Consider the following 23,652-nt stretch of genomic DNA (forward strand, 5'->3'; position numbering starts at 1 on the left):
ACTTATCCGGTCAGTTACGCTTTCTTTATCATAGCCCAATAACATGTAAAATAACGAAGCCCAATAAGATGATGTTAATGAAACTCTGCGTTTCTTATCTCTGGACACGTGGCATCACTACAAACCTCGATTTTCTGACCTGGCGCTGACGTGGATGCACAGGAGTGAAGCAAACATATTTTTATATATATAGATAATTGATGTCATTCTGTAATTATAGGCTAAAAGTTCTACGTATATGATTGGCTTATTACGTGATATACTTTAGTATCACGATTCTAAGAATAGTGGTGAGTACTTGATTGGTAGATTCCCACAGAATATTCCATGTCTGATCGTGTATTAACTCGAGTTAACAAAAAAAGAAAGATGTAATGCATATCAACAAAAGTCAACGGAAACAAATGTCCGAAAATCAATCGACACGTTTAGTTAGTTTGCCGTTCCCATGATTCGTCGGAGAGATCTCATCACTTGTCGCCCCTAACCTAATGGCCTCAACAGGAGAAAAATTTCAAGAAAACAAATATATATATATATATATATATATATATACGGAAAATTCTCCTAAATATATTATTTTTAAGTTTTGATCACAAAAATAGACCAAAAGGAAGAAAATGATCAAAACAATTTTTTTTTATAGTTTTAGATTTTAAGGTTTCAAATTCGAACTTTTTTATAAATTAAAAAAAAAAAATTTGAACTTTTTTTTGATCTTTTTTTCAATTTTTCTTTTTGTAATTCAAAATACTTTATAACTATTTTCAAATTTTTAATATTTATTTTTTATTTTATAAAATTTTAAATCTCAATTCCAAATCTCCATCTCTTAACTTTAAACCCTAAGGTTTAGATTAGTTAACTCTAAGAGTATAAATGTATATTTACTTCTTTAATAAAATATTTTGTTCATTTTATTTTTTAGTGTTTATATTTGTGACAAAAACCTTTTTATTATTGTTATCCTAGAGTTTTTTTTTTCAAGTTATGGTTGAAGAAGGAAATGAGACAGCCTAAAAACAAGAGCCGTTGACTTATCCATTTTAATATTTTTGTAAGTTTGACATTTGTAAAGTAAACATGATACTTAGGGCTGAGAAAAAAATCCGAATCCGAAAAAGCGAACCAAATCCTATTCGAAAAAGTAGTATCGAATTCGAACTGAAATTGATTAAATATCTGAATGGGTTTAAAATTTTGGTATTTATATATCCGAACTGAAGTATTTCCGGTACCCGAATGTATCCATAATAGATTTATATATCTAAATATGTCAAAAAAATTCGGATTTAATGTATATTAAAAAACATCCAAAATATACAAGATATTTTGAAATTGTCCAAAATATTTGAAAATATTTACAAATATTCAAAAGTAAATGTCTAAAATAGTTAAAGTGTACTCAAAACACCAAAAATACTTAAAATATCTATTGATTTCTATACAAATTTTCAAATTAAACGAATTTATATGTGAAGTTTAGGTATTTTAACATATATTATTCAAATTTGCATGGAATATATTATTTTGTTCATAGATTTTGAAAAATCTAAAGTATATAATGAATTTAAAATTTTTTAAATAATTTAAATGGGTTATCCGAACTTGAACCGAACTCGTAAAGATCCAAACCGAACCCGAACTGAAATTTAGAAATACTCGAATGGGACTGAAATATTTGATCCTGAAAACCCAAAACCCAAATAGAACTGAACCGAACTCAAACGGATTCCCGAACGCCCATCCCTAATGATAAAACTCAAAATATCAAATTTAAAGGTACAAATTAATACTAGAAAATATTCAGACATAAACAAAATAATTTAAACACTTAACTGTACATCCCATTTATTCTAAAATATATGAAATTTCAATGCACAACAATTGAGGAAATTGCTTTTTATATAAAAATGTTATTAAAATTAAAATTAAAATTATTTAACTAATTATAAATAGATAATAAAATATCACTAATCTTACAGTTATTAATAAAATTAAAGGTTGCATATAAATATGAAAACATCTTACATATTCAACATATAAAATTCTATTAAACTTTATAAAAATGGAGCATTTATTTTGATATAATATTTAAAGTGAACTTAGTAATATTGGAACTCAAAATGAATTCAGATCTAAAATAAATAAAATCTACATAATCCGAAATAATACTAAATCAAAACAATATTTCCTTTGTTCTTAAGAAATAAATTATTTAAAATGAAGTTGTGTTTTACAAAGATATATGTTACCTTTTCTATATATGACACTCAAATAAAATAACAGTGTCCAAGAGGTAACGAATCAACGGACCTGATCAAACCGCAACTTGAATCTTATTATGGATAAGGATAATATGGAAAGTACTCGGTTTTCTTACAGAACATCCCAAGAACATCACCAAGTGTCGTACTGACTTCATCAAACCGTTCTCCCAATTATCCATTTGTCTAATATTATAATCAATAATTCGAGAGTTCACCACTGTTCTGAATTCCTAAGTGGGAAACTTTTTATTTTATTTTAAAATGGCTTAAAATGGCTTCACGATTTCAAATGTCAGAAAGACAAGTAGAAAAGAAACGTCCACGTCGGAAATTAATAAAACTCGCAACTTTATTTGTCCTTCACATTAGACACTTCCACACACGTATATATACCGTCGTGTGTACTTCATAATTTACACACCAAAGTTAGTTAGCAAACAAAAACACATGGAGAAACAGAGCATCACAAACACTTCTTCATCTCCTTGGATTCGAGGTTCTTGTATCGGAAGAGGATGTTTTGGAACGGTGAGCAAAGCCGTGAGCAAGATCGACGGTGGAGTTTTCGCCGTTAAGTCAGTAGATCTCGCCACGTGTCGTCCTTCTCAATCCGAGTCCCTCGAGAACGAAATCACAATCCTCCGCTCTCTGAAGTCTCACCCACACATCGTGAGGTTCCTCGGCGATGACGTGTCTAAAGAAGGAACGACGTCGTTCAGGAATCTCCATTTAGAATATTCACCGGAAGGTGACGTGTCAAACGGTGGAATCGTAGTTGACGAAACTCTCCTCCGCCGTTACGCATGGTGTCTCGTCTCCGCTCTCGGTCACGTTCACTCTAACGGAATCGTTCACTGCGACGTTAAATCGAAGAACGTTCTGGTCGTTAACGGCGGAAGCTCCGTTAAGCTGGCGGACTTCGGATCGGCGATGGAATTTAAAAAACCGACGGCTGGGATTGCGCCACGTGGAAGTCCGCTTTGGATGGCTCCGGAGGCGATCAGGGGAGAGTATCAAGGACCGGAGAGTGACGTGTGGTCTCTCGGTTGCACCGTCATCGAGATGCTCACCGGAAAGCCAGCGTGGGAAGACAACGGATTCGACTCGCTGAGTCGGATCGGGTATTCAAACGAGCTGCCGTTTATTCCGGCGGGAGTTTCGGAGCTCGGTCGCGATTTCTTGGACAAATGCTTGAGAAGAGATCGGAGTCAGAGATGGAGCTGCGGTCAGCTTCTGGAGCATCCGTTTCTGTGTCAAGATCATCACTCGTTTGTCACCGAGTCGTCTCCGCGTTGCGTGTTGGACTGGGTCAACTCGGATTTCGAAGAAGATGAAGAGAGCGATGTATCTAGAGTTGAGTCTACGGTTTCGGCGATGGCAAGGATGAGTAAATTAGCGACGACCGGAGGGGTAAAATGGGAATCAAACGGTTGGATTGAGGTGAGAGCCAATGCTTTCGAAGAGTCAGGGGCACAAGGGGAATATCTAGTTTCAACAAGGGTAGAATCGGAATTAAACACGTCCGTTAGACCGCCGGGAAATGAAGAATCCACGTCGGCGATGACGTGTGAATTATTGCTGTTACTTGTGGTAGAGAATATTCAGATATATGTCAAGTTTTACAGCATTATTATTCGTGTTATATATTTTTGTTATCATCATGAATATAATAATAAGAAGAAGTTGCGAGAAAAAATCTCTTTCATTCTCAGCCTTAACTTTTTATTCGGTAATGCATGTGATTCGGATCGGTCTATCTATTTCTTGAAAGCTCTTTTACGTGGTGTGATGAGCGTCCTAACTCTCAACTGTTGCCTCTTTTTGTTGATAACTCTCGTTTACACAATCCCATCTTGGTTTGGTAGTGGTAGATTCGTGACCAAGTATTATTATTTTTATTATATATTGAAGGTCGTTAGAGACGAACTAAGACCATGCAAGTAGTGTAGTTAGGCCTACTAAAGTCAGTGATTAGGGGCCAACCTGAAATTACCAGCCTCTCTTTAATTTTGGTGTTGGTGTAGATAAACTAGTTAGGTCGCATAGTCTGTGAACTATAAACGTTGATCAATGTTTAAAAACCAGACAATAAACAAAGAAATAAGGAGGAGCAAATGGAATATGACTATGAAGTGGTGGGCAATGTTGGATTGCCACAACTCCACAAGTTTTCAATTTGGAGAAAGGTATCAACATAGATTATACGCTACCTTTTAGAGTATTCCACTCTCTTCATCGCATATCCTTTTTTTCATTTTCTATTTTATTTTTGTGCAACACTTTCTTTGCTTTTTAGTGGATAATTGTACTTCAAAATTCCATTATTATATATTTTTGCATGGATATTAAATATTTGATTTCTTTACGAGTTTATAATATTTATATTGTAGTTTATGGTTAATACATTTACATATTATGTATACTTGGCCAACTTAGCCAATACCTAGGTGGGTAGGGTAGTGCAGTCCAGCAACCCTTTTCCTTTTACGACGCTTTTGTAGGTTATCCATATATAAAAAAGAAACATGTAAACGTGAGAAGGCTTCGTAGTTGAATGAAGGTTTGACCCATAGTAATATTTAATAAGAGAGCCAATGTCCAATGATGATACCATTTGGGAAAAGTCTTCGGGAATGCCAAACAATTAAAACATTGAACTTGCTGGATTTTGTTGAACTCAGGAATGAAATGTTTGACTGCTAGGGAGTAAACAAAATGCACTTTTAGGTTGGCCCCAACGAGATCATTCAGCGAGGAATCACTTATATGGGGACTTTCCGAAAGGCGAATCGAATGGTTTGTGCGTTTCCATGAACAAGAACATGGTAAACAGTGGAAGTTGACGACAACGTATTAACCTATATAATACTATATTGCAAGTGCACATCAACCAAAGTAACGTAGAAGAGATCAAATTCATTGATGCTTAAGAGTTACATTATAGATCCGTGAGAATATAAGATATGATTTTTGTTGTGTTTGAATGCAAAAAAAAAGAGAGAAAAACAATATTAAATGAGACTAACAATTGACTACTTTTAGCACAAAAAAAAAACAATTGACTAAACGCATTATGCTATAGAAATTCCGTAGAAATGAAACTCTATGCTGCCTTGTTTTAGGCTTTTGATTCGGGGGCTTCGTAAGTTCCGTTAGCTCTGTATTTCATCTATAATCAGATGATTAAAAAAAGAAAAGAAAAAAATAGCCAAAAAGGTTCAGAAAAAAAAACATGGTAGTTGACTCTCATCTATTTGAACGTCCGGTTTAATCTGGCTGGCCACGGTTTAGATTACTCTGTAATTAGTTTTGAGATCGGTTTTTACAAACTCTAGAACCAAAAAAGGGTCAAACCAAGGTCGAGAAGAAAATAGTTACTATGGCCCATAATTAGGCTGCGCTGATAACCGCTTTATAATAAAATATCTCTAGTCTACCCACCCGGTTTAGAGTCTGGACTACGGTTTAGATTACTCTGTTAGATCTATTTTTCTTTTTCTTTAGAAACAGAAAAAAACTATCCATCGCTTCCCCCTAGCGTTTTCTTCTCTGTCGATCTTCTTCTCCAACTCACACTCCGGCGTCTCTTAGTCGACCGACCGCTCCTTCAGGTACGCTATCTCTTCCCTGAGCTACTTCTGCGAATTTCGTTTTCTCGATTTTCTGCGCTGTCTCGGTAAATCTAAGCTAGGTTTCTGTTTGAATCTGTGATTGATTTTTAAGCGTGATTAATCTTCGTTTGATCTGTTTTGTATCGTGACTCTGACCTCGTGATCCATCTAATTGAATCTCATTTCTACAGCTATCTTGAATCGATTTGATTCTGCTTTGGATTCGATATCTTAGCTTAGATCTTTGTGTTTGAATCGAGTCGATCTGCGGCTAGATTCTAGATCTTAAGATTTATTACTCGGATTCATTGTTAATCCCCTTTACAGTATTGTGTAATTGCCCCCTGCGACGTTGATCAATCGTGATTTTTTTAGTTGAGGTTGGAATCGATCTCTGAGAAAAATGGTCTCTGACTGAAAAATTCATTATATTCATAATCATACTATATGATCTTTCTTCATTATAGATAATATGATTACATGTGGTGAGCCTTTGAGATCACCTAGTTATACGAACATCATCAACGTGTAAAATGTTATTATACTTCACTGAAATTGAACTGTGTGTTTACGAGCTGTTTCGCTGTGTTTTCTTTTAAGAAGCAGAGAAAGTCAATCCGGAAACATGCCGGGACAGAAGATTGAAACAGGTCATGAGGACATGGTCCATGATGTGCAAATGGACTACTACGGAAAGCGAGTTGCAACTGCCTCATCTGACTGCACCATCAAGATAACCGGAGTCAGCAACAACGGTGGATCCCAGCACCTAGCTACATTAACCGGCCACCGTGGTCCTGTCTGGCAGGTCGCGTGGGCCCACCCTAAGTTTGGATCATTCCTTGCTTCATGCTCCTATGACGGTCAGGTCATACTCTGGAAAGAAGGCAGCCAAAACCAGTGGACCCAAGCTCATGTCTTCACGGACCATAAATCTTCTGTCAACTCCATCGCTTGGGCTCCTCATGACCTCGGACTATCCTTGGCTTGTGGGTCATCCGACGGAAACATTTCGGTATTCACAGGCCGTGCTGATGGTGGCTGGGACACGACGAAGATTGACCAAGCGCATCCTGTTGGAGTCACTTCTGTCTCATGGGCACCTGCCACTTCCCCTGGTGCTCTTGTCAGCTCTGGCTTGCTTGATCCGATTTACAAGCTGGCTTCCGGTGGGTGTGATAATACTGTGAAAGTGTGGAAGCTCTCAAACGGGTCGTGGAAGATGGATTGCTTTCCGGCTCTTCAGAAGCATACTGATTGGGTTCGTGATGTGGCTTGGGCACCGAACTTGGGTCTCCCTAAGTCCACCATAGCCAGTGGCTCACAGGATGGGAAAGTGATCATATGGACTGTGGGAAAAGAAGGTGAGCAATGGGAAGGTAAGGTTCTGAAGGACTTTATGACTCCGGTGTGGCGGGTGTCGTGGTCGTTGACAGGTAACATGTTGGCTGTGTCCGATGGGAACAACAACGTGACGGTGTGGAAAGAGGCTGTTGATGGAGAGTGGGAACAAGTCACCGTTCTGGAATGATATGTTTCGCTGTTTCCTTTACTGAATTAAAGTCTTCTTTCAAAAGAATCGTTTTTCTCAGGCTGGTTTGGTGGTCTATCTGAGGGAATGTGGATGTGGTTTTTTCTCAATTTGGGTTTGGAACATTTTGGACATTTTCATCTTTCCTAGCGACTTTTTCTTTTGTTTTCCCCTTTTGAAACACTATCTTCATGAAATATATTATCTTAGTTTTAAACTGGACTACCTGAATCTTTCGACACATGATGTTCTTGTTGTGTCATATTTGACTTTAGCATACTGGTTTAACTGGATTCGGTTAGGAAAAAAAATGTCAAGTTTAGTCTTGTGTTTGAAATTTTGTGAACAAATATTAATCTAAATTTTTTTGTTTGAAACATTCAGTCCCAAAATCCGTATACTCATGATTATTTTTATTTATGATCTAGTTGTAACAAAATAAATTTAAAGAATTTCCCAAAGTATCCAGAAAAAGGACTAATATGTTTTGAAAAAATATTTACATGTATAAAAAAATTGGAACTGATTTGAAACCTGAGTACAACCAATCGGAAATTCCATGGAATGTATTCAAAACGTTTCTATCTGAAAATCATATATGATAAGAACCAGTTTTCTAAAAATTTATGTTCGCAACAGTTGGGCGTCCGCCTAAGCAGTATTTAAACGAAACATTTTTTCCTAAAAAAATGGTTTAGATATTCAAAAAATCGGTCTAATTTACATAATCAATAATTTCTTATGAAACGCAGAACTATCTCTTACAGATTTCTTGAACTTTCTTTGATAAGAACTAACTCAAATTCCGATTTGAAAAGACAAATGCATATGCCCCCTAATCAAATTAATTCAATTTGAGCACTGCATACTCAGCTTTCCAGAATGGATCCAGTACAGTCCACCATATTCAGCTCTCCGGAATAAACGTGACGTAGGCCCATTTAAATCAATGATCCATTTCCAACAAAGCGCCGTCTCTCTCTCCTATATAAAAAAAAAAATCATTTTCTGTCAACAAAAGCTCTCCCAACATTCTCTCCTCCAATCTAGCTATAGCTCCTACGCCCACTCTGTAATCCAACAACAATAACAACCAGCAAAGCTTCGATCTGATCTGATAAGATGGCGAGCATCAGCAACGAGCCGGAGCGCGAGCACAGAGACGAAGAAGAGTCCGGAGCCAACGAGGACGAAGACACCGGCGCTCAGGTCGCTCCCATCATCAAACTCGAAGAAGTCGCCGTCACTACCGGCGAAGAAAACGAAGACGCAATCCTCGATCTGTAAACTCTACTCCTCCTACTAGATCGGTTCTAGATCTGATCGTGGTTGTTGATTATTGTTTTTTTTTGCGAATCTGTTAGGAAATCGAAGCTGTATAGGTTCGATAAAGATGGGAGTCAGTGGAAGGAGAGAGGCGCTGGTACGGTCAAGTTCTTGAAGCATAAGGAGTCAGGGAAGATCCGTCTCGTTATGAGGCAGTCCAAAACTCTCAAGATCTGTGCTAATCATCTCGGTACCGATCGTGACTATTTTTTAATGATGGATCTGTGTTTGTGTTATTCTCATTGTTTGATTCTTCTCCTTGTGTGCAGTTACGTCGGGGATGAGTGTTCAGGAACACGCTGGGAATGATAAGTCTTGTGTGTGGCACGCTCGTGATTTCTCCGACGGGGAGTTGAAGGATGAGCTTTTCTGTATCCGGTTTGCTTCTGTTGAGAGTGAGTTCGAATCAGTCTCATTGTGTGTGTTTGGATCTCATTGTGTGATTCTTGCTTGTGGTAGCACTGTTCTCATTATTGTAGCATAGTTAAAAGTAGCTTAAATCTTTGGGTCATTTTAGGATCTTGAATTTTAGTATGACCACGTGTTTTTAGGTCATACTAAAATTCAAGATCCTCAAACACATGTGATATTCTTGTGACACTAACATGTTCCCCAAAAGCTTAAACCTTTTTTTAATCCACGTTGCGTCAGTTGAGAGTGAGTCTGGATTTTTCCCTTGTGTATGTGTGGCATACTTATAGTAGCTTAAACCTTATGAGCTATGACTTATCTTTTTCCTGAGTCTAGAGTGTAGATAATGTAAGTTTATGGCTTAGGTCACTGGAGGATCTTGAACTTGGTGATATTTCCATATGGTCACATGTTATGGATGTTCAGGTCTACAAGCTTATAGTATCACCCATTTTAGAGTTTTTACTTGTTTTTGAGTTATTTTCCCTTGCACTAATCAGTAATTGTTGAAGGGTATCATGGTTGTTTGCTTAATGGTAGCCTTTTAAAGGTGGCAATCCAACTAGAGGTATCTGGACGTTTGTGTAGGTTCAAGTGTATGATCTGGATAGACTAAAAGCAGTCTAAAGCTCTAGTGTTTATACTGGCTGTCTCAGTGTAGCTTGGGAATGAGCTGGTGTAGACGTGTAGTATTGGAAACTGTTTCATGTGATTTATTGTTTGTGTTTTTGAAAATCTTTCTACCTTGTATAAATAATCAAGTCTTGTTTACAATACCGTTATCAGACTGCAAAGCATTTATGCAAAAGTTCAAGGAAGTTACCGATTCTGAAGAAGAGAAAGAAGAGAGTAAAGAGGCTTCTGATACTGCTGGTCTTCTTGAGAAGTTGACAGTGGAAGAGAAGGACACCGAGGAGAAGAAGGAAGAGAAACCAGTCGAGAAGGTAGCATCAGCAGAGGCAGAGAAAGCTGTTGAAGAAAAGAAAACCGAGGAGTCTGTGCCCTCTGCGTAAGATGCATGCATAGACACAACAAACACACGAGGCTAGTTAATTTACAGCCTGATATGTTTTAAATCCATCGCATAACTTGGCTTTCTTTTCTTTTTCTTGAAATTGATACATGTTCTGTCAGTGTCATCATGTTCACTTTCTGAGTCGTGTCGAGTTTATATGTTAGTGTCACAAGAGTATCACATGTGACACATATGAGAGGTTCTGGGGTTGTTTTGGGATTCGTTATGTGGAAAGAATATCCCTTTGTTTTGATTTTTCAAAATGTATGCATTGGATTGTGTCTTTTTTATTAAACAAGGCGTGTTACATTAGATTAGTGTATTGCAGTTCTATAAGAACTTCAAAACCGGATCATCCGATCAATATTGGGTAGAGATAGACGGTTGTGATTAGAGCTGAGAATTTGAGTCATTATTGGCGGGTTCTGCCTGTTGGATCCGCCGCGTGGTTGGTGCGGTCGAGTGATTTGAAAAAAGGTTGATTGGCGGATGCGGGTAAGGGTCAAGAGTTTTTTTATGCGGGTCAGCCGAAATTGAACCACAAAAAATTAGGAAGAAAATATTATTAATAAAAAATATTTAATTTTAATTATAAATTGATTTTTGTTATTATTTTAAAAAATATTTAAAATAACAATTTTATTATTATTAAAATTACTCGTGGGTCATCCGCAAGTTTAAGCGGACGGATGTAGATTTTATATTTTCTTGTTGCGGGTTAAACAAGTCAAATTTCTTGAATAAAAAAAAATTACTCAATCTGTGGGTTGTCGGGTTTGATCCACAACCAAGCACTAGTTGTGATATGACCGACACCTAGCTATCTGATCAGATCAGGATGGACCGGGTTGGAATGTTCATAACGTTACAATCGGCCTAATAAATGATCAATTTAAAAAAAAAAATTAGGGGGTAGATAGAACTCTTATAATTAGTCAGTAAAATGGTAAAAATGGAATGAAGCGACAAGACCGGCTTAGATATGGTATGGATAAGCCCTCTAGATTGTGAATTATTACAATGGGACAAATAACGATTCAGGTTCGGTCATGTGTCACATTAGTTGACAGGACCCATGATGGTATTCTTGGGGTGATAGTGGCATTGGCTTTAATCTGACTTTTACTAAACTGGATCGCAAAAATTGGGAACCCATTAATGCATGATGCTGATTTGTCACATGTAGGCCTTTTAACTAATTATAAATTATAATTAGATACGAATGTCTAAAACGAAACTAAACAATAAACCTTATTTGTAATTTAATATTTTGTATTGAACTCTATTTCTTATACTAGTTGTTTTTTTTTGAAAAAAAAATGGTTAAACCCGAGTCTATTAAAAACACAGACCTAACTCCCGGGTGGAGGTACAGCTCACGGATAGACCCTCTCCTGAACATTCAAATGAGCCGAAAGCAATAGCCCATATCCGTGTGGCCAGCGGGGTTCGAACCAAGGTTCGCCGTATTGGGTTTAATCCCTCAAGCGCCACTGGACTACCACCACTGGTTTATACTAGTTGTTAAAGTGTTCAGAGAACCTTCCTATGAGGTCTATCGGATCCGAGTATATTGATTATGGTATCAAATCTAGAAATTTCATAGAAACATCATACAGAACTTTGAACACAATACATCTATCAAAGGGACGCTTTTGTACTTTTTTCTTCTTCTTTTTCTGGCTACTTTACTTTTTACACACGCAATCTCACTTTTTCTTCTTTCTGTTCTTTTATTTTTGCATATATTTTCTAGTAGCCTTTGTTTGTTTTGGGAGTGCAATTATTCCGATCCACTTTTACATGCATGTACTTTGAGTTTTATTTTAAGAGATGGTACGGATGGACCCCACCAAATGACAGGACACTTACAAGATTTGGTTGTTGAGTTACATTTTCTTAAATAATTCCCAACCGTGTGCATGCATATGTCCAGTCCATTTACGTTTCTTTAAATTATTGGAGAGTTTGTACCAGGCTAGCAGCAATGTGAACTCGACAGAATTAAATTGTTCAATCAATCACAAAATTTTACACCAACTTGATACGAACTATTTTTTACTATTCACTTGCTTTCTGATTTCTACCGAAGCAAAAATGTAAAGCCAAACATGAATCAGTCGCACATTTTTGCAACATAGAGTACTGATTTTACCAAAAAAACAAAAAAAGACAAAAAAACATAAGAGTACTGTTTATTTACCTTCTCGGCGATTTGAATACTATACAGCAGGTAAGTGTAAACTCAATAGCGAAATCGATAAGAAAAGTTCTGCAAACTTGATAAAACTAATATTAGATCAGTACGATCACCCACAATCAAAATCTTGTGATATTATAAGAGTATCATAAAAGCTGATCGTTTCAGGCCACAATCAAAATCTTGTTGAGTTCATTTTGTTCGCCATTTTTAAGATCATGAGAATAGTTTTCATGCGTTTGATAATTGGTAGACTGCTGATGCCTTAGCAATGTTTCTCACAAATTTGGTGACACATTTGTAACATTATTTATCATCGTAACTTTGGGACTTAACCCTTTGTCAAAAAAAAAACCTTTGGGACTTGTCTGTTTTTCTATTCCCATAGAAAGACTAATTAGTTTTTGAAAATTTATAATTAAATTTGTAACACTATATATATTCTGATATATTTCCGATGGTATATATGATTCTGGAAAACTAGTTTACATTTTGATCAAATTTTCTCAATATATTTGGAAAAAGAAATAATAAACTAGTTAGTAATTTGCTATAAAAGTTAGTTTTCAAAATATATAGAAAACATGTTGTAAATCAGCCATGAATAAAAGTACAAAATATATAAAAAATGTTCTAGCTATGAAACGAGTTTTTTAATAGTGAAAGTCATTATGTGCAATCTTCCCGAAAGAAAATCTTCCAGAAACTTGATTAATTATTAGCTGAATAACAAAATTTCGTATATTAATTATTAGGAACTAGATTAATAATTCAATTATTTTAAAACATCGCCATCTGGGTATCAAAATCAAATCCAGTACCTTTCAAAGTCAGATGGACCAACCATCTAATATGGGAACACACACAGACCTGATATTTGCTATTTTACTTATATTTGATATTTGACTTGTTTTAAACGAGTCATCAAAATTTTGATTTGTATTTTGTTTGTTAAAAACAATCATTTGTTATTTCAAGCACTTGCTTAATAATGATTTACTTGTACATTATGTCATGTTCTGTTACTTGCTTTGTAAATACTTGTCAGTTATTTAGAAGTATATAGAGTTTTTGAAAATTATTTGTTAAATAATACTATTAAAAAAATATGATTTTTTTTTTTGTTTACTCTACTATAAGAGTACAGGAATCACTCTAAAAGTAATATTTGTGCACATTACAGAAGATAATAATGAGCAAAAACATGGATGTTTCTATATATGAATATTATTTACTTTTCATAGCAATAATAATGTCTTCGAGTAATATATAGCCAGGTAGCAATTTTTTCATATTTGTTACTTGTTTTATATTTACAATTATTTTTAAATTATGCTATATTTAATAACAGATTTCACAACAAAGAGATTTAAAAAATCAAAACGGATAGGAAACAAAATAACTTAGCCGAATTCTTTACGAAGTCTCTTATCCTTAGAGCCTAAAATCAAATAATTGAAATAACTAGAAATACCTCTTTATTAAAATAAAATCAATTTGTAAAATTTTTAATATACACAAAATTTAACACTTATATGCAAAATTTTAATTTCAAAAAATATTTAAGAATCCAAAATATAACTATATAAATATTACTTGAATATGTAACAAAAATTCTAACCAATGGACAATAATGACTTACAATATATATTCACTTATATGTATCATAATTATTTATTCTTATTAACTTTCAATTTACATTATTTAGAATTTTTTATATTCACATGATTTCAATTTATTTCCAATCAAAGTATTTTTTTCTCAAAAATTTATAAAGTAATTATAATTAGATTTATAACTAGACTTCTCAGAAGATTTCATTGTCCAGTGCAAAATTTTCAAGACTATAATTTTAAAAGTCTTTATATATTTTTAGTCATAAAAATAGTTGTAATTGCACTATTATTTTAGATTAATTTTACTTTTGATTGAATTTCATGTATAGATTTTCATTTCTCAAATTTTGGATTATTTTTAATAAATTATCCTAAACTTAAACGGTAACCCGGCCCATTGGTATAAATAAAAATACATAGACTTAAATCCGATCAAAATACCCCGGCCTAAGATAGTTTTTAATTGTCAACAGGAGTCCTATAGATATATGAATATTCATGCTCCAGAAAAAAGAAACGTCATCTTTCAATAAAAAATATCGTAAGATTTTTTCTAATAGTTTGACATTTACGTCACATTTTTAAAATTAGTTGTCTACGAATATTCTTGTTCCCACGCATGTATGATACATATGACCGAACTCCGAATGTGTATGGCTATTCCATAATAAGAAACATGTTAATGATAATTCAAAACTTGACTTATAATGTTCTTCGGTTGAAAAAAACCAAATTTATGCTTGTTCATTTTCCTTTCAACTCTTCTTTAAAAATGTGCCATCTGAGTTTCTTGTATGAAAAAAAAAACAAAAAAAAAGAGTCGTGGAACAAGGAAAATCAAAGGTAAGTGAACCAAGTGAATTGAAGTTCTGTAATTAATATTGACCTAATTATAAAGCGACATGGCTGAGTTAGGTTCACCACTAAATGGGTTGTTAATTTACACGTTAACCACATGTTTTTTTTGGTAATCAACGTTAACCACAAGTTAAAGGATTTAGCTTCAAAATCAAGCTGCATTTGCAAGAATTAAGACAGAGTTAGGTCTGCTTTATTTCCAATTTCACACGAACTTCGCGTGAAATTTTATACTAAACAGTTTACACACTTTATGCGTGCATGTTGAATTTTGGTGAGAAAATGTAAGAAGAAAAGCAAGATTTATTCTAATTCAACCATACTATCAACAGATTCTCGTTATTAACCAAAAAGATGTAATTATTGTGCTTAAATATGTTTATTTGGAAATATTTTGTTGCCGACGTGTGGTATGCAAAAGATGGCATGATGCCGATAATATCTTGACTTGTCTATGCATAGCCGAGGGGCTTTCAGGTCCGTGGGTTCGGAAAATGAAGCTCATTTCATCTCTCCTGTGTGGACTATATATTGAAAGTATTTAGTCATAAGCTTTTGAAGGTTTGGTTTGACTTAGATGGGAAGAACCTTAGTGGGTGCAATTAATAGACCAAGAGCGTGGTCATCCTTTAGCTTCAAAGTGGTGGAGCTTAATCTCCTTTTGGAAAATTTGGATCAATGGAAGGTTGTATGCGAACATCATACTGCTAACAGAGAAGCTCATCTCATCGTTCAACATGTGATTTTTCAAAACCGAATGCGATCTTATGTTGCTCTCAGCCATCCTTCTGGGCACTCTTATCTTTTTGACAATGAGAGATCCTCCTCTGTTTTAGCTAGTTCTTTGTTTTGATGTTATGTTCCATTAGCCTTGATTATTCTTTTGTTGATATGCTAATTTTGCTGATGTATATTTCTTTCTAATCAATGAAATATTTTCAGAGATTTTTTTTTTGAATACTGGCAGCTGGATGAAGAACCCAAAAAAAGAATTATTGATGTCACCATTAAAATATTGACAAAGATATCTTTAATTAATAGTGACAACTTCTGTGTAATTTTTATATACATATATATATATAAATATATATATATATAATGTAATATGCAATTTGCTTGGTTCTTATCTTAATGGTCCCAAGTCTTAGTGCACCAGATGGTTGTATCTCGACTCGAGGCATCGATTCTATTACGGTAGAAAAGCACAGAGTTAATTTTTATTTTTTATTTTTTCAAAAAAACATCAATACCAATTAACATATTCAAATATTCTAGTGTTCAAAAAAATATTCTGTTTGTTTTAACGTCAAAAGTAACATATTCTAATTTATCACTGAATATAAACATAAGCTTTGATCCATCAACAAAAAGAACTGTACTTGGGTATTTCAGAAGTAAGATTCAACTGACTGCTGTTTCAAATAATTTATGCATTTTAAGTTACTGTAGTTATGCAAATATTAAGACTTAGATGATTATACTATTGGTTTGCTTGAAGAATGGCAGATGAGTGATAGGATAAGTTATCTCTCTGAACGTGAACGAATTGGACTAGGATCCAATCTATCCATTTGATTTTCTCAATTGACTATTCAATTAAAAAAATACTTTTCTTGTCGTAAACGTACTGTGACCTGAGTTTTATGTAGATATAAGATAATAGAAGCGTCCAATCCAATTTTTATAATTTAAAATACTTCTATCAAATTAGATATGTTTTGCAATAAAACTGATTCCATCCCATAACGGAAACCAAACTAATCCAAACAATATGAAATTTTATTTTTATATCTTAATAATACAATTTGAACCACCCATTTTTCACTAAAAAACTGTAAATGATAATGCGTAAAAACACTGACAGTTAAATGCAACAACTAGCAAAAAATTAACAATATTTATTTTTAAGTATTAAATCAAGGACTATTCTGAAAAAGAAGAAGAAGATGCATAACTATTTTAAATGATAAAAAATTAGATTTATTTTCTTGGATGAACTTACCTATGTTTCCATATGCTAATTACTCATTCGTAGAAGTATACTGACTTTTCTTTGATGACAGAATCGAGATTTGAAAACCTATATTTGCATCTTCACTTGGATAAAAATTGAAGAATTCATCATTTAAGTTGACTGAACAATACATTGGGGACACTTATGTTTAGGGGCGGATCTAGGATCAAATGTAATTGGGGACACACATACATTTTCTCACTATACATATTTCTTAAATTGGGGGCACTTGTAAAATATTAAGCTAATTGTTAAGAAAATAAAAAAAAAAAGCAAATGGGGGCAGGTGTCCCCATAGGTCCTTTTCCCTGTCCGCCCATGTCTATGTTAGAGATCCGTAATTCAAATATGCTTGATGACTTTTAAAAAATATATAAAATAACCGGTTCTTGTCTCCTGCCCTAGAAAGAATTAGTCGGTCTATAAGGCCTGAATTACCTCTTGGTTCACAAAAGAAAAAAAAATACATTTAGATATTTTACTGATTACTATGTTATCATCTATGTTATAATAGTAGACCTCTATACAATTGTGCGGTAAATAAATTAAGACATTTATTTGTGAATAAATATCACGGTTAAGTAACGAAGATTACAGCCCACAATTAACTAGGCATCTTGTTACACAGCTAGGTGATGTAGTTAGGCTATTGAAGAGAATTGCTGTTCAAAATAGTTGTTTGCAACCTATGCTATATCATTAGAAAAATGATTATTAACTATACAAACAGTACTATCAGATGACTATATATAGATAAAATAATATATTAAAACTACATGAACTATATAAATAAATTACACGACAATATCCAAGAATAATTATGTGTTATGTTGTTAACACCATCAACATAATTCTAAAAGCCATAAAATTATATTGGACTTATAATCCTATTATTTTCATGATGCTTAACATATTTTAACATATTATCTCATTTTTATGTATAAGATTATATTTTGAATATTTGATCTATGTATGTTTATTTTATTTTTGATTATATGGATATATGTTATGATTAGGTTTTCAAAGAAAATTTTATTGGGTGACAAACTTCAAATCCGACATAATTTATTGATATCAAAATTATATTTATGGTTTTAACAATATAACAAGAATTAGTTTATTGTTACTATCATGAAATACATATAGTTTATGTATTGTTTAATATAATATTTTTTCTAGATGTGTAACCATGTGGTTGTATATTGTTTGTGTAATTAGCAATCTTTTTATTTTTGAATCTGATTGGAAATTTCAAGCTTTTATGTATTTTTATTTTTATCACATTATTATTATTATTATTTTTTAATTTGGGGTATTCCATATTTATAAAATGATTTAGACTAATTTCTAAAAGAAAATGTAACCCACGGATGGACCTTCTTTTCAGATATTCAAATGATCCTAAGCAATGAAACTACATCTACGTGGTTATTTGATAAAGTATAATGGGGTCTATTCGAATATAGATTGCTTATCAATCCGAAACTCACATGCCATTAAACCATTATTACATGATTATTTTTACTTTATTTATTTTTTGAAGTGTAAATGTTAAATTTTATACTAAATTGTTTCTACAAAAATATAGAAATAATACGAGGAATACAAAATAAAACAAACTACAATGCTACAAATTAAGAAAAACTACAACAAAAAACCATAACTGAACCAAAAAATAGATACATTGTGGATAGATGAAACAACCATTCTAAAAACATGGCCAAAGGATGAAGTGTTTACGTCACAGCCCGAATCGTCGAACAAGCTGGAGACCTCATCATTATCGCCATCAGCAACCGCTGGCTAGATCATCCCTCAAAACTTCAATCCAGCAATACCTACAGCTTTTCCGACAACAAGCCCAAACAAACTCTTCAAACACAATCAAAATACGAAAACCAATAGAAGAGTTCACATGTCGGCAAGAAAGTAAATTGCTGATAACCTATTCACAGTTATATCAATTTAAAACATGTAAATATTGCCCTCATACATAAAACTAGCTAATAAATTAGCCAAAGAAAAAAAATGTTATAATTAACAGGTGTAAGTTACCAAAAAAACTTATTTATTTTCTGTCTGGCATTCAATAAAATATTTCATAAGACAATATTAGATATTACTATTTAGATAAAGTTTGTTACAAAAAAAAATATTTATTAGATAAAGTTTATCAACACATAATAATTTAAAGTTAAAAAAAAACTAATAAAAATATGTTTTTATTTATTTCGAAAATACTACAAAAAAGGAGAAAGAACAAAGCAGTAAATGAAAACCTGCAAAGTTTCTTCTTTGCACCAAAAACACACCACTCTTCCCCTCTCTTTCCTCACTCGCTTGCTTCTTTCTCTCTCTCTTCACATTATTATATTCTCTCTGTTTCTCCAAATTTCTCCTCAGAAACTAAAACTGAAAATATCAGTTTCCTTACGGCAATGAACCAATCACCCACTGTAATCGAACAGGGAATTTCCCGACAGGTCAATTTTTTTCTTTTGTTGGGTTTCTCTGCTTTTCATGTTCTGTCTTTACTCTGTTTTGATTCCTTCATTCATAAAAACCTGTTCTGTTTCTTTCTTTAAAAAAAAAATTTTCTTCTGGATTTTTCATTTTCTGGACAATGCGAATTTAATGTAACTATTCATCTGCTTGAGATTAGGTTTCGTTTTTGGAAGATGAAACAAGTGAAAGCAAAGGGCTTTAAATGTTTTCTCTGTTTTTTTTTTCTTATGATTTTTGATTGTTTCCCAAGTAGGGCTGGGGTAGGTTCTTCTGGTTAACCTTATCGACTTTGTAATTACCAAAAATAAATAAAATCAAGACGTGAACGCTTAATTAGATAAGCACTTGTTACAAAACTTGTGAAATTAAAAAAATATCTAATTATGAATGTAAATGTAGAATTTATTTTGAAATAAAAGTCGGTATGTTTCAGGAAATATATTGACTTTAGATGAAAAAAAAAACTCGTAATGGAACAGAACTCTTTCATGTGTATATAAAAAAGGAAGGTTCTAACTTTTATGCAATCTTTGTTAAAATGGTTCAGCACTTGAAGACTGTTTCTTGTGCCAATGTTCTCACTTTGGCTTACCAAAGCCTTGGTGTAATCTATGGTGATCTCAGCACATCACCTCTCTATGTTTACAAAACCACTTTCTCTGGTAAACTAAGCCTCCACGAAGACGATGAAGAGATCTTTGGAGTGTTCTCTTTCATCTTCTGGACATTCACACTCATCGCTCTTTTCAAATACGTTTTCATTGTTCTATCAGCTGATGACAATGGAGAAGGTAAAAAAAGAGATAAGCCTTTATTTTTTCCAATATATGAAATGTTTACTTATGTGCTCCGATTTTTTTTTTTTTTTTGAAGGTGGGACATTTGCGTTGTACTCGCTTCTATGCAGGTATGCAAAGCTAAGCGTTTTACCAAATCATCAAGAAATGGATGAGAAACTATCAACTTATGCAACGGGAAGCCCTGGAGAGACTAGCCAGAGCGCAGCGGTTAAATCTTTCTTTGAGACGCACCCAAAATCTCAAAAGTGCTTGTTGATCTTTGTGCTTTTAGGGACATGTATGGCTATTGGTGATAGTGTCCTCACTCCAACAATCTCAGGTGCATTCATGAAACCTTAAGGCAGAGTCTTCTTCTTTAGATTCAATATCAGTTCTAAATTCTCTGTTTCTTGCAGTTCTTTCTGCTGTTTCTGGAGTCAAGCTCAAGATTCCTGAACTTCACGAGAGTATGTCTGAATCTGTTTAGCTTATTTACACAACATATATCAAAAGCTAATGTCTAGTTTTGTTTATTTTTTGTTCTTGTTTCCAGATTATGTTGTCATCATCTCTTGTATCATCTTGGTGGCGATATTCTCAGTGCAGCGTTATGGTACGCATAGGGTGGCCTTCATTTTCGCACCAATCTCCACTGCTTGGCTTCTCTCGATCAGCAGCATTGGAGTTTACAACACAATCAAATGGAACCCTCGTATAGTCTCTGCCCTTTCACCGGTTTACATGTATAAGTTCCTCAGAAGCACTGGCGTAGAAGGGTGGGTTTCACTTGGTGGAGTTGTTCTTTCAATCACTGGTAAAAAAAAATTAGTTATTTATCTTATTAAAACATTTATCTTATATGAAACTAACATTTAATTACCCTAAATAACGATTTGTGCCATTAGAACTATTTTTTAGATATTTATTAAAGATAATTTCGTCATATTAAATTTTGTCAAAAATATTTAAATATTTTTAAAATAAAATAAAAAAAGATATTTTAAAATATTGCTTTTCCATAAAATAAATAAATATCTTTTTTTTTTTTAAATCTAAATGTATATTTCGTTTTTACTATAGTAAAATTGTATCATTTTCTAAATAACTGAATATTTTCGTCATAATTATTACATATTATTATAACTTAATTTTATACAAAAATATAATTGTTAATATATCTTAAAATTAGTAACTATATAATATAGTTATAAAAGAATAAAATTGTTAATATATATTAAACTTTTACATCTACAATTATATAGTATCTAAAATAACTAAATAACTAAACATAAATAAAATTTGTTAAAAATATTCCCGCATTTTTAAAAAGCAGGTTAGAATCTAGTTAAACTGTTATAACATCATCATAGATTATCTTCCTCATTCTTCTATTGTGTTTATTCTTCTTAGGTGTTGAGACCATGTTTGCTGACTTAGGTCACTTCTCTTCCTTGTCCATAAAGGTAAGACCCTTAACTTTATTAGATATGGTTTCAAATGAAAAGCTTCCTCTTTTAGTAACACAAAGGGAGTTCAGGTGGCTTTCTCGTTCTTTGTATACCCATGTTTGATTCTTGCATACATGGGTGAGGCTGCATTTCTCTCTAAACACCATGAAGACATCCAGAGAAGCTTCTACAAGGCGATACCCGGTAAACAACAGAACAAAACGGTTTAGTGTGTGATTATAGTCAATTAGCTGATAACCCACAAGTTATGTTTTGCAGAGCCTGTGTTCTGGCCAGTGTTCATCATAGCTACATTCGCAGCTGTGATTGGAAGCCAAGCTGTCATATCCGCAACGTTTTCAATCATAAGTCAATGTTGTGCGCTTGATTGCTTTCCTAGGGTCAAGATCATTCACACTTCAAGCAAAATCCATGGACAAATCTACATCCCTGAAGTAAATTGGATGTTAATGTGCCTTTGCTTGGCTGTCACGGTAGGGTTAAGAGACACTAACATGATCGGTCACGCATACGGTAAAACATCATCATCATTAACATAAACTTCTTATTTCTTATATATATTATATAAACAACTCAAAAACGAGAATAAAGATGCAATTACAAGCCGACTCGAACAAAATTACTCAATTTAAAAGTTCATATTAAGGTTTTTAAAATAATTTCTATTGTTTCTGCAGGGCTTGCTGTGACATCCGTGATGCTTGTAACCACATGTTTGATGACATTAGTAATGACAATCGTGTGGAAACAGAGAACCATTACAGTTCTTGCTTTCTTGCTCTGTTTCGGTTCCATAGAGCTTCTCTACTTCACGTCATGCGTCTACAAAATACCCGAAGGAGGATGGATCCCTATTCTCCTCTCCTTGACATTCATGGCTGTTATGTACATCTGGAACTACGGAACTACAAAGAAACATGAGTTCGACGTTGACAATAAGGTCTCAATAGACCGGATCATCGCTTTAGGACCGAGTATTGGGATGGTGAGGGTTCCAGGGATAGGATTGGTCTACACTAATCTAGTGACAGGAGTTCCAGCTGTGTTCGGACACTTCGTGACGAACCTGCCTGCGTTTCACCGGATCCTTGTCTTTGTATGCGTGAAGTCGGTTCAGGTTCCGTACGTTGGAGAAGAAGAGAGGTTTGTGATAAGCAGAGTGGGGCCAAAGGAGTATGGGATGTTTAGAAGTGTGGTTAGGTATGGATACAGAGATGTTCCAAGGGAAGTGTATGATTTTGAGAGCCGGTTAGTGTCTGCTATTGTGGAGTTCGTTGAAACCGAACCGGGAGGTGGAGAAGGGTATGAGTTGAGGAGGAGGAGAAAGGAGGAAAGTTTGGAGATAATGGAGGCGAAAGAGGCAGGAGTAGCGTATATATTGGGACAGTCTTACGCAAAGGCGAAGCAGTCTTCTTCCGTGTTGAAGAAGTTAGCGGTGAATGTTGTGTTTGCGTTTATGAGCACGAATTGCAGAGGAACAGATGTTGTTCTTAATGTTCCTCATACTTCTCTGCTTGAAGTTGGGATGGTTTATTATGTTTAGAAGAGAGAAAGATGTTTAGGTTTAACATAAATTAGATCAATACAGTACAGTGTAGCGGAGAGACAGGAGAGTTCTAACAGAGAGGTCAGTGTGTTGCATTTGCTAGTGTTTAATGTGTAAATATACTTACAAGTAATGAATGAAATATGTTTGTCAATTGTGATAGTTAACAAAAGACTGAGGAAAAATTGGAATATATAATAATCATAACATTATAAAGTAAACTGAATTCTAATATGTTTAAAACCATATATTTATATCATAATGCTTCTTATGGTCAAATTGGTGTATAACATCTTCATTACGTCTCTGAGCACATAGTGGAGATGTGTTATATAACAATTTGGCCATAGAAAATATGGTTTTAAACTTATTTGAATTTGGTTTAAAATTTAAATTTATTTTTACATTTTCGTTTCAACTTTCCAATATATTATAAAAGTTCATAAAAATATTACTATTTTACATAAGAGTATTTTATAACCTTCGTATTAATATTTTGGT

At 33.8% G+C, this 23,652-nt stretch overlaps 4 protein-coding genes across 6 annotated transcripts; all 4 read left to right on the forward strand.

Annotated features, from left to right (window-relative positions):
* The first annotated feature begins 843 nt into the window (after positions 1 to 843).
* Positions 844 to 4,214, forward strand: LOC103857679 (mitogen-activated protein kinase kinase kinase 18). The gene has a single exon (XM_033286321.1). It carries the CDS (start codon positions 2,718 to 2,720, stop codon positions 4,212 to 4,214), a length of 1,497 nt encoding a protein of 498 aa, XP_033142212.1. The 5' UTR covers positions 844 to 2,717.
* Positions 4,215 to 4,791: 577 nt separating this feature from the next.
* LOC103857287 (protein transport protein SEC13 homolog B) lies at positions 4,792 to 7,637 on the forward strand. Of its 3 annotated transcripts, none has more exons than XM_018658068.2 (2): positions 4,792 to 5,881; positions 6,488 to 7,637. In XM_018658068.2, exon 2 carries the CDS (start codon positions 6,507 to 6,509, stop codon positions 7,410 to 7,412), a length of 906 nt encoding a protein of 301 aa, XP_018513584.1. In that variant the 5' UTR covers positions 4,792 to 5,881; positions 6,488 to 6,506; the 3' UTR covers positions 7,413 to 7,637. The 3 variants fall into 3 exon arrangements, with proteins under 3 accessions (XP_018513584.1, XP_018513582.1, XP_018513583.1); XM_018658066.2 differs by having other exon boundaries at positions 4,801 to 5,881; positions 6,485 to 7,637; XM_018658067.2 differs by having other exon boundaries at positions 4,804 to 5,881; positions 6,482 to 7,637.
* A 754-nt stretch (positions 7,638 to 8,391) lies between these two features.
* Positions 8,392 to 10,476, forward strand: LOC103857289 (ran-binding protein 1 homolog b). Its single transcript, XM_009134461.1, has 4 exons — positions 8,392 to 8,695; positions 8,777 to 8,928; positions 9,008 to 9,133; positions 9,936 to 10,476. Exons 1-4 carry the CDS (start codon positions 8,535 to 8,537, stop codon positions 10,160 to 10,162), a joined length of 666 nt encoding a protein of 221 aa, XP_009132709.1. The 5' UTR covers positions 8,392 to 8,534; the 3' UTR covers positions 10,163 to 10,476.
* Positions 10,477 to 14,691: 4,215 nt separating this feature from the next.
* On the forward strand, positions 14,692 to 23,305 carry LOC103857290 (potassium transporter 1). Its single transcript, XM_009134463.3, has 9 exons — positions 14,692 to 19,335; positions 19,905 to 20,148; positions 20,231 to 20,476; positions 20,553 to 20,603; positions 20,690 to 20,950; positions 21,547 to 21,599; positions 21,674 to 21,788; positions 21,864 to 22,118; positions 22,283 to 23,305. Exons 1-9 carry the CDS (start codon positions 19,069 to 19,071, stop codon positions 23,146 to 23,148), a joined length of 2,358 nt encoding a protein of 785 aa, XP_009132711.2. The 5' UTR covers positions 14,692 to 19,068; the 3' UTR covers positions 23,149 to 23,305.
* The last annotated feature ends 347 nt before the right edge of the window (positions 23,306 to 23,652 follow it).

The sequence above is a fragment of the Brassica rapa genome, chromosome A03 (assembly GCF_000309985.2).
Source record: "Brassica rapa cultivar Chiifu-401-42 chromosome A03, CAAS_Brap_v3.01, whole genome shotgun sequence".
Lineage (NCBI taxonomy): Eukaryota > Viridiplantae > Streptophyta > Magnoliopsida > Brassicales > Brassicaceae > Brassica > Brassica rapa.

What these genes read in the sequence shown, in the direction of transcription:
- LOC103857679 (XM_033286321.1), top strand. Translation starts at nt 2,718, where the DNA reads ATGGAGAAACAGAGCATCACAAACACTTCTTCATCTCCTTGGATTCGA.
- LOC103857287 (XM_018658068.2), top strand. Translation starts at nt 6,507, where the DNA reads ATGCCGGGACAGAAGATTGAAACAGGTCATGAGGACATGGTCCATGAT.
- LOC103857289 (XM_009134461.1), top strand. Translation starts at nt 8,535, where the DNA reads ATGGCGAGCATCAGCAACGAGCCGGAGCGCGAGCACAGAGACGAAGAA. An exon ending in GAAGACGCAATCCTCGATCT is followed by an intron (nt 8,696 to 8,776) that starts GTAAACTCTACT and finishes CGAATCTGTTAG; the next exon opens with GAAATCGAAGCTGTATAGGT. An exon ending in CCGGTTTGCTTCTGTTGAGA is followed by an intron (nt 9,134 to 9,935) that starts GTGAGTTCGAAT and finishes TACCGTTATCAG; the next exon opens with ACTGCAAAGCATTTATGCAA.
- LOC103857290 (XM_009134463.3), top strand. Translation starts at nt 19,069, where the DNA reads ATGTTTTTATTTATTTCGAAAATACTACAAAAAAGGAGAAAGAACAAA. An exon ending in AACAGGGAATTTCCCGACAG is followed by an intron (nt 19,336 to 19,904) that starts GTCAATTTTTTT and finishes AAAATGGTTCAG; the next exon opens with CACTTGAAGACTGTTTCTTG. An exon ending in AGTTGTTCTTTCAATCACTG is followed by an intron (nt 20,951 to 21,546) that starts GTAAAAAAAAAT and finishes TATTCTTCTTAG; the next exon opens with GTGTTGAGACCATGTTTGCT.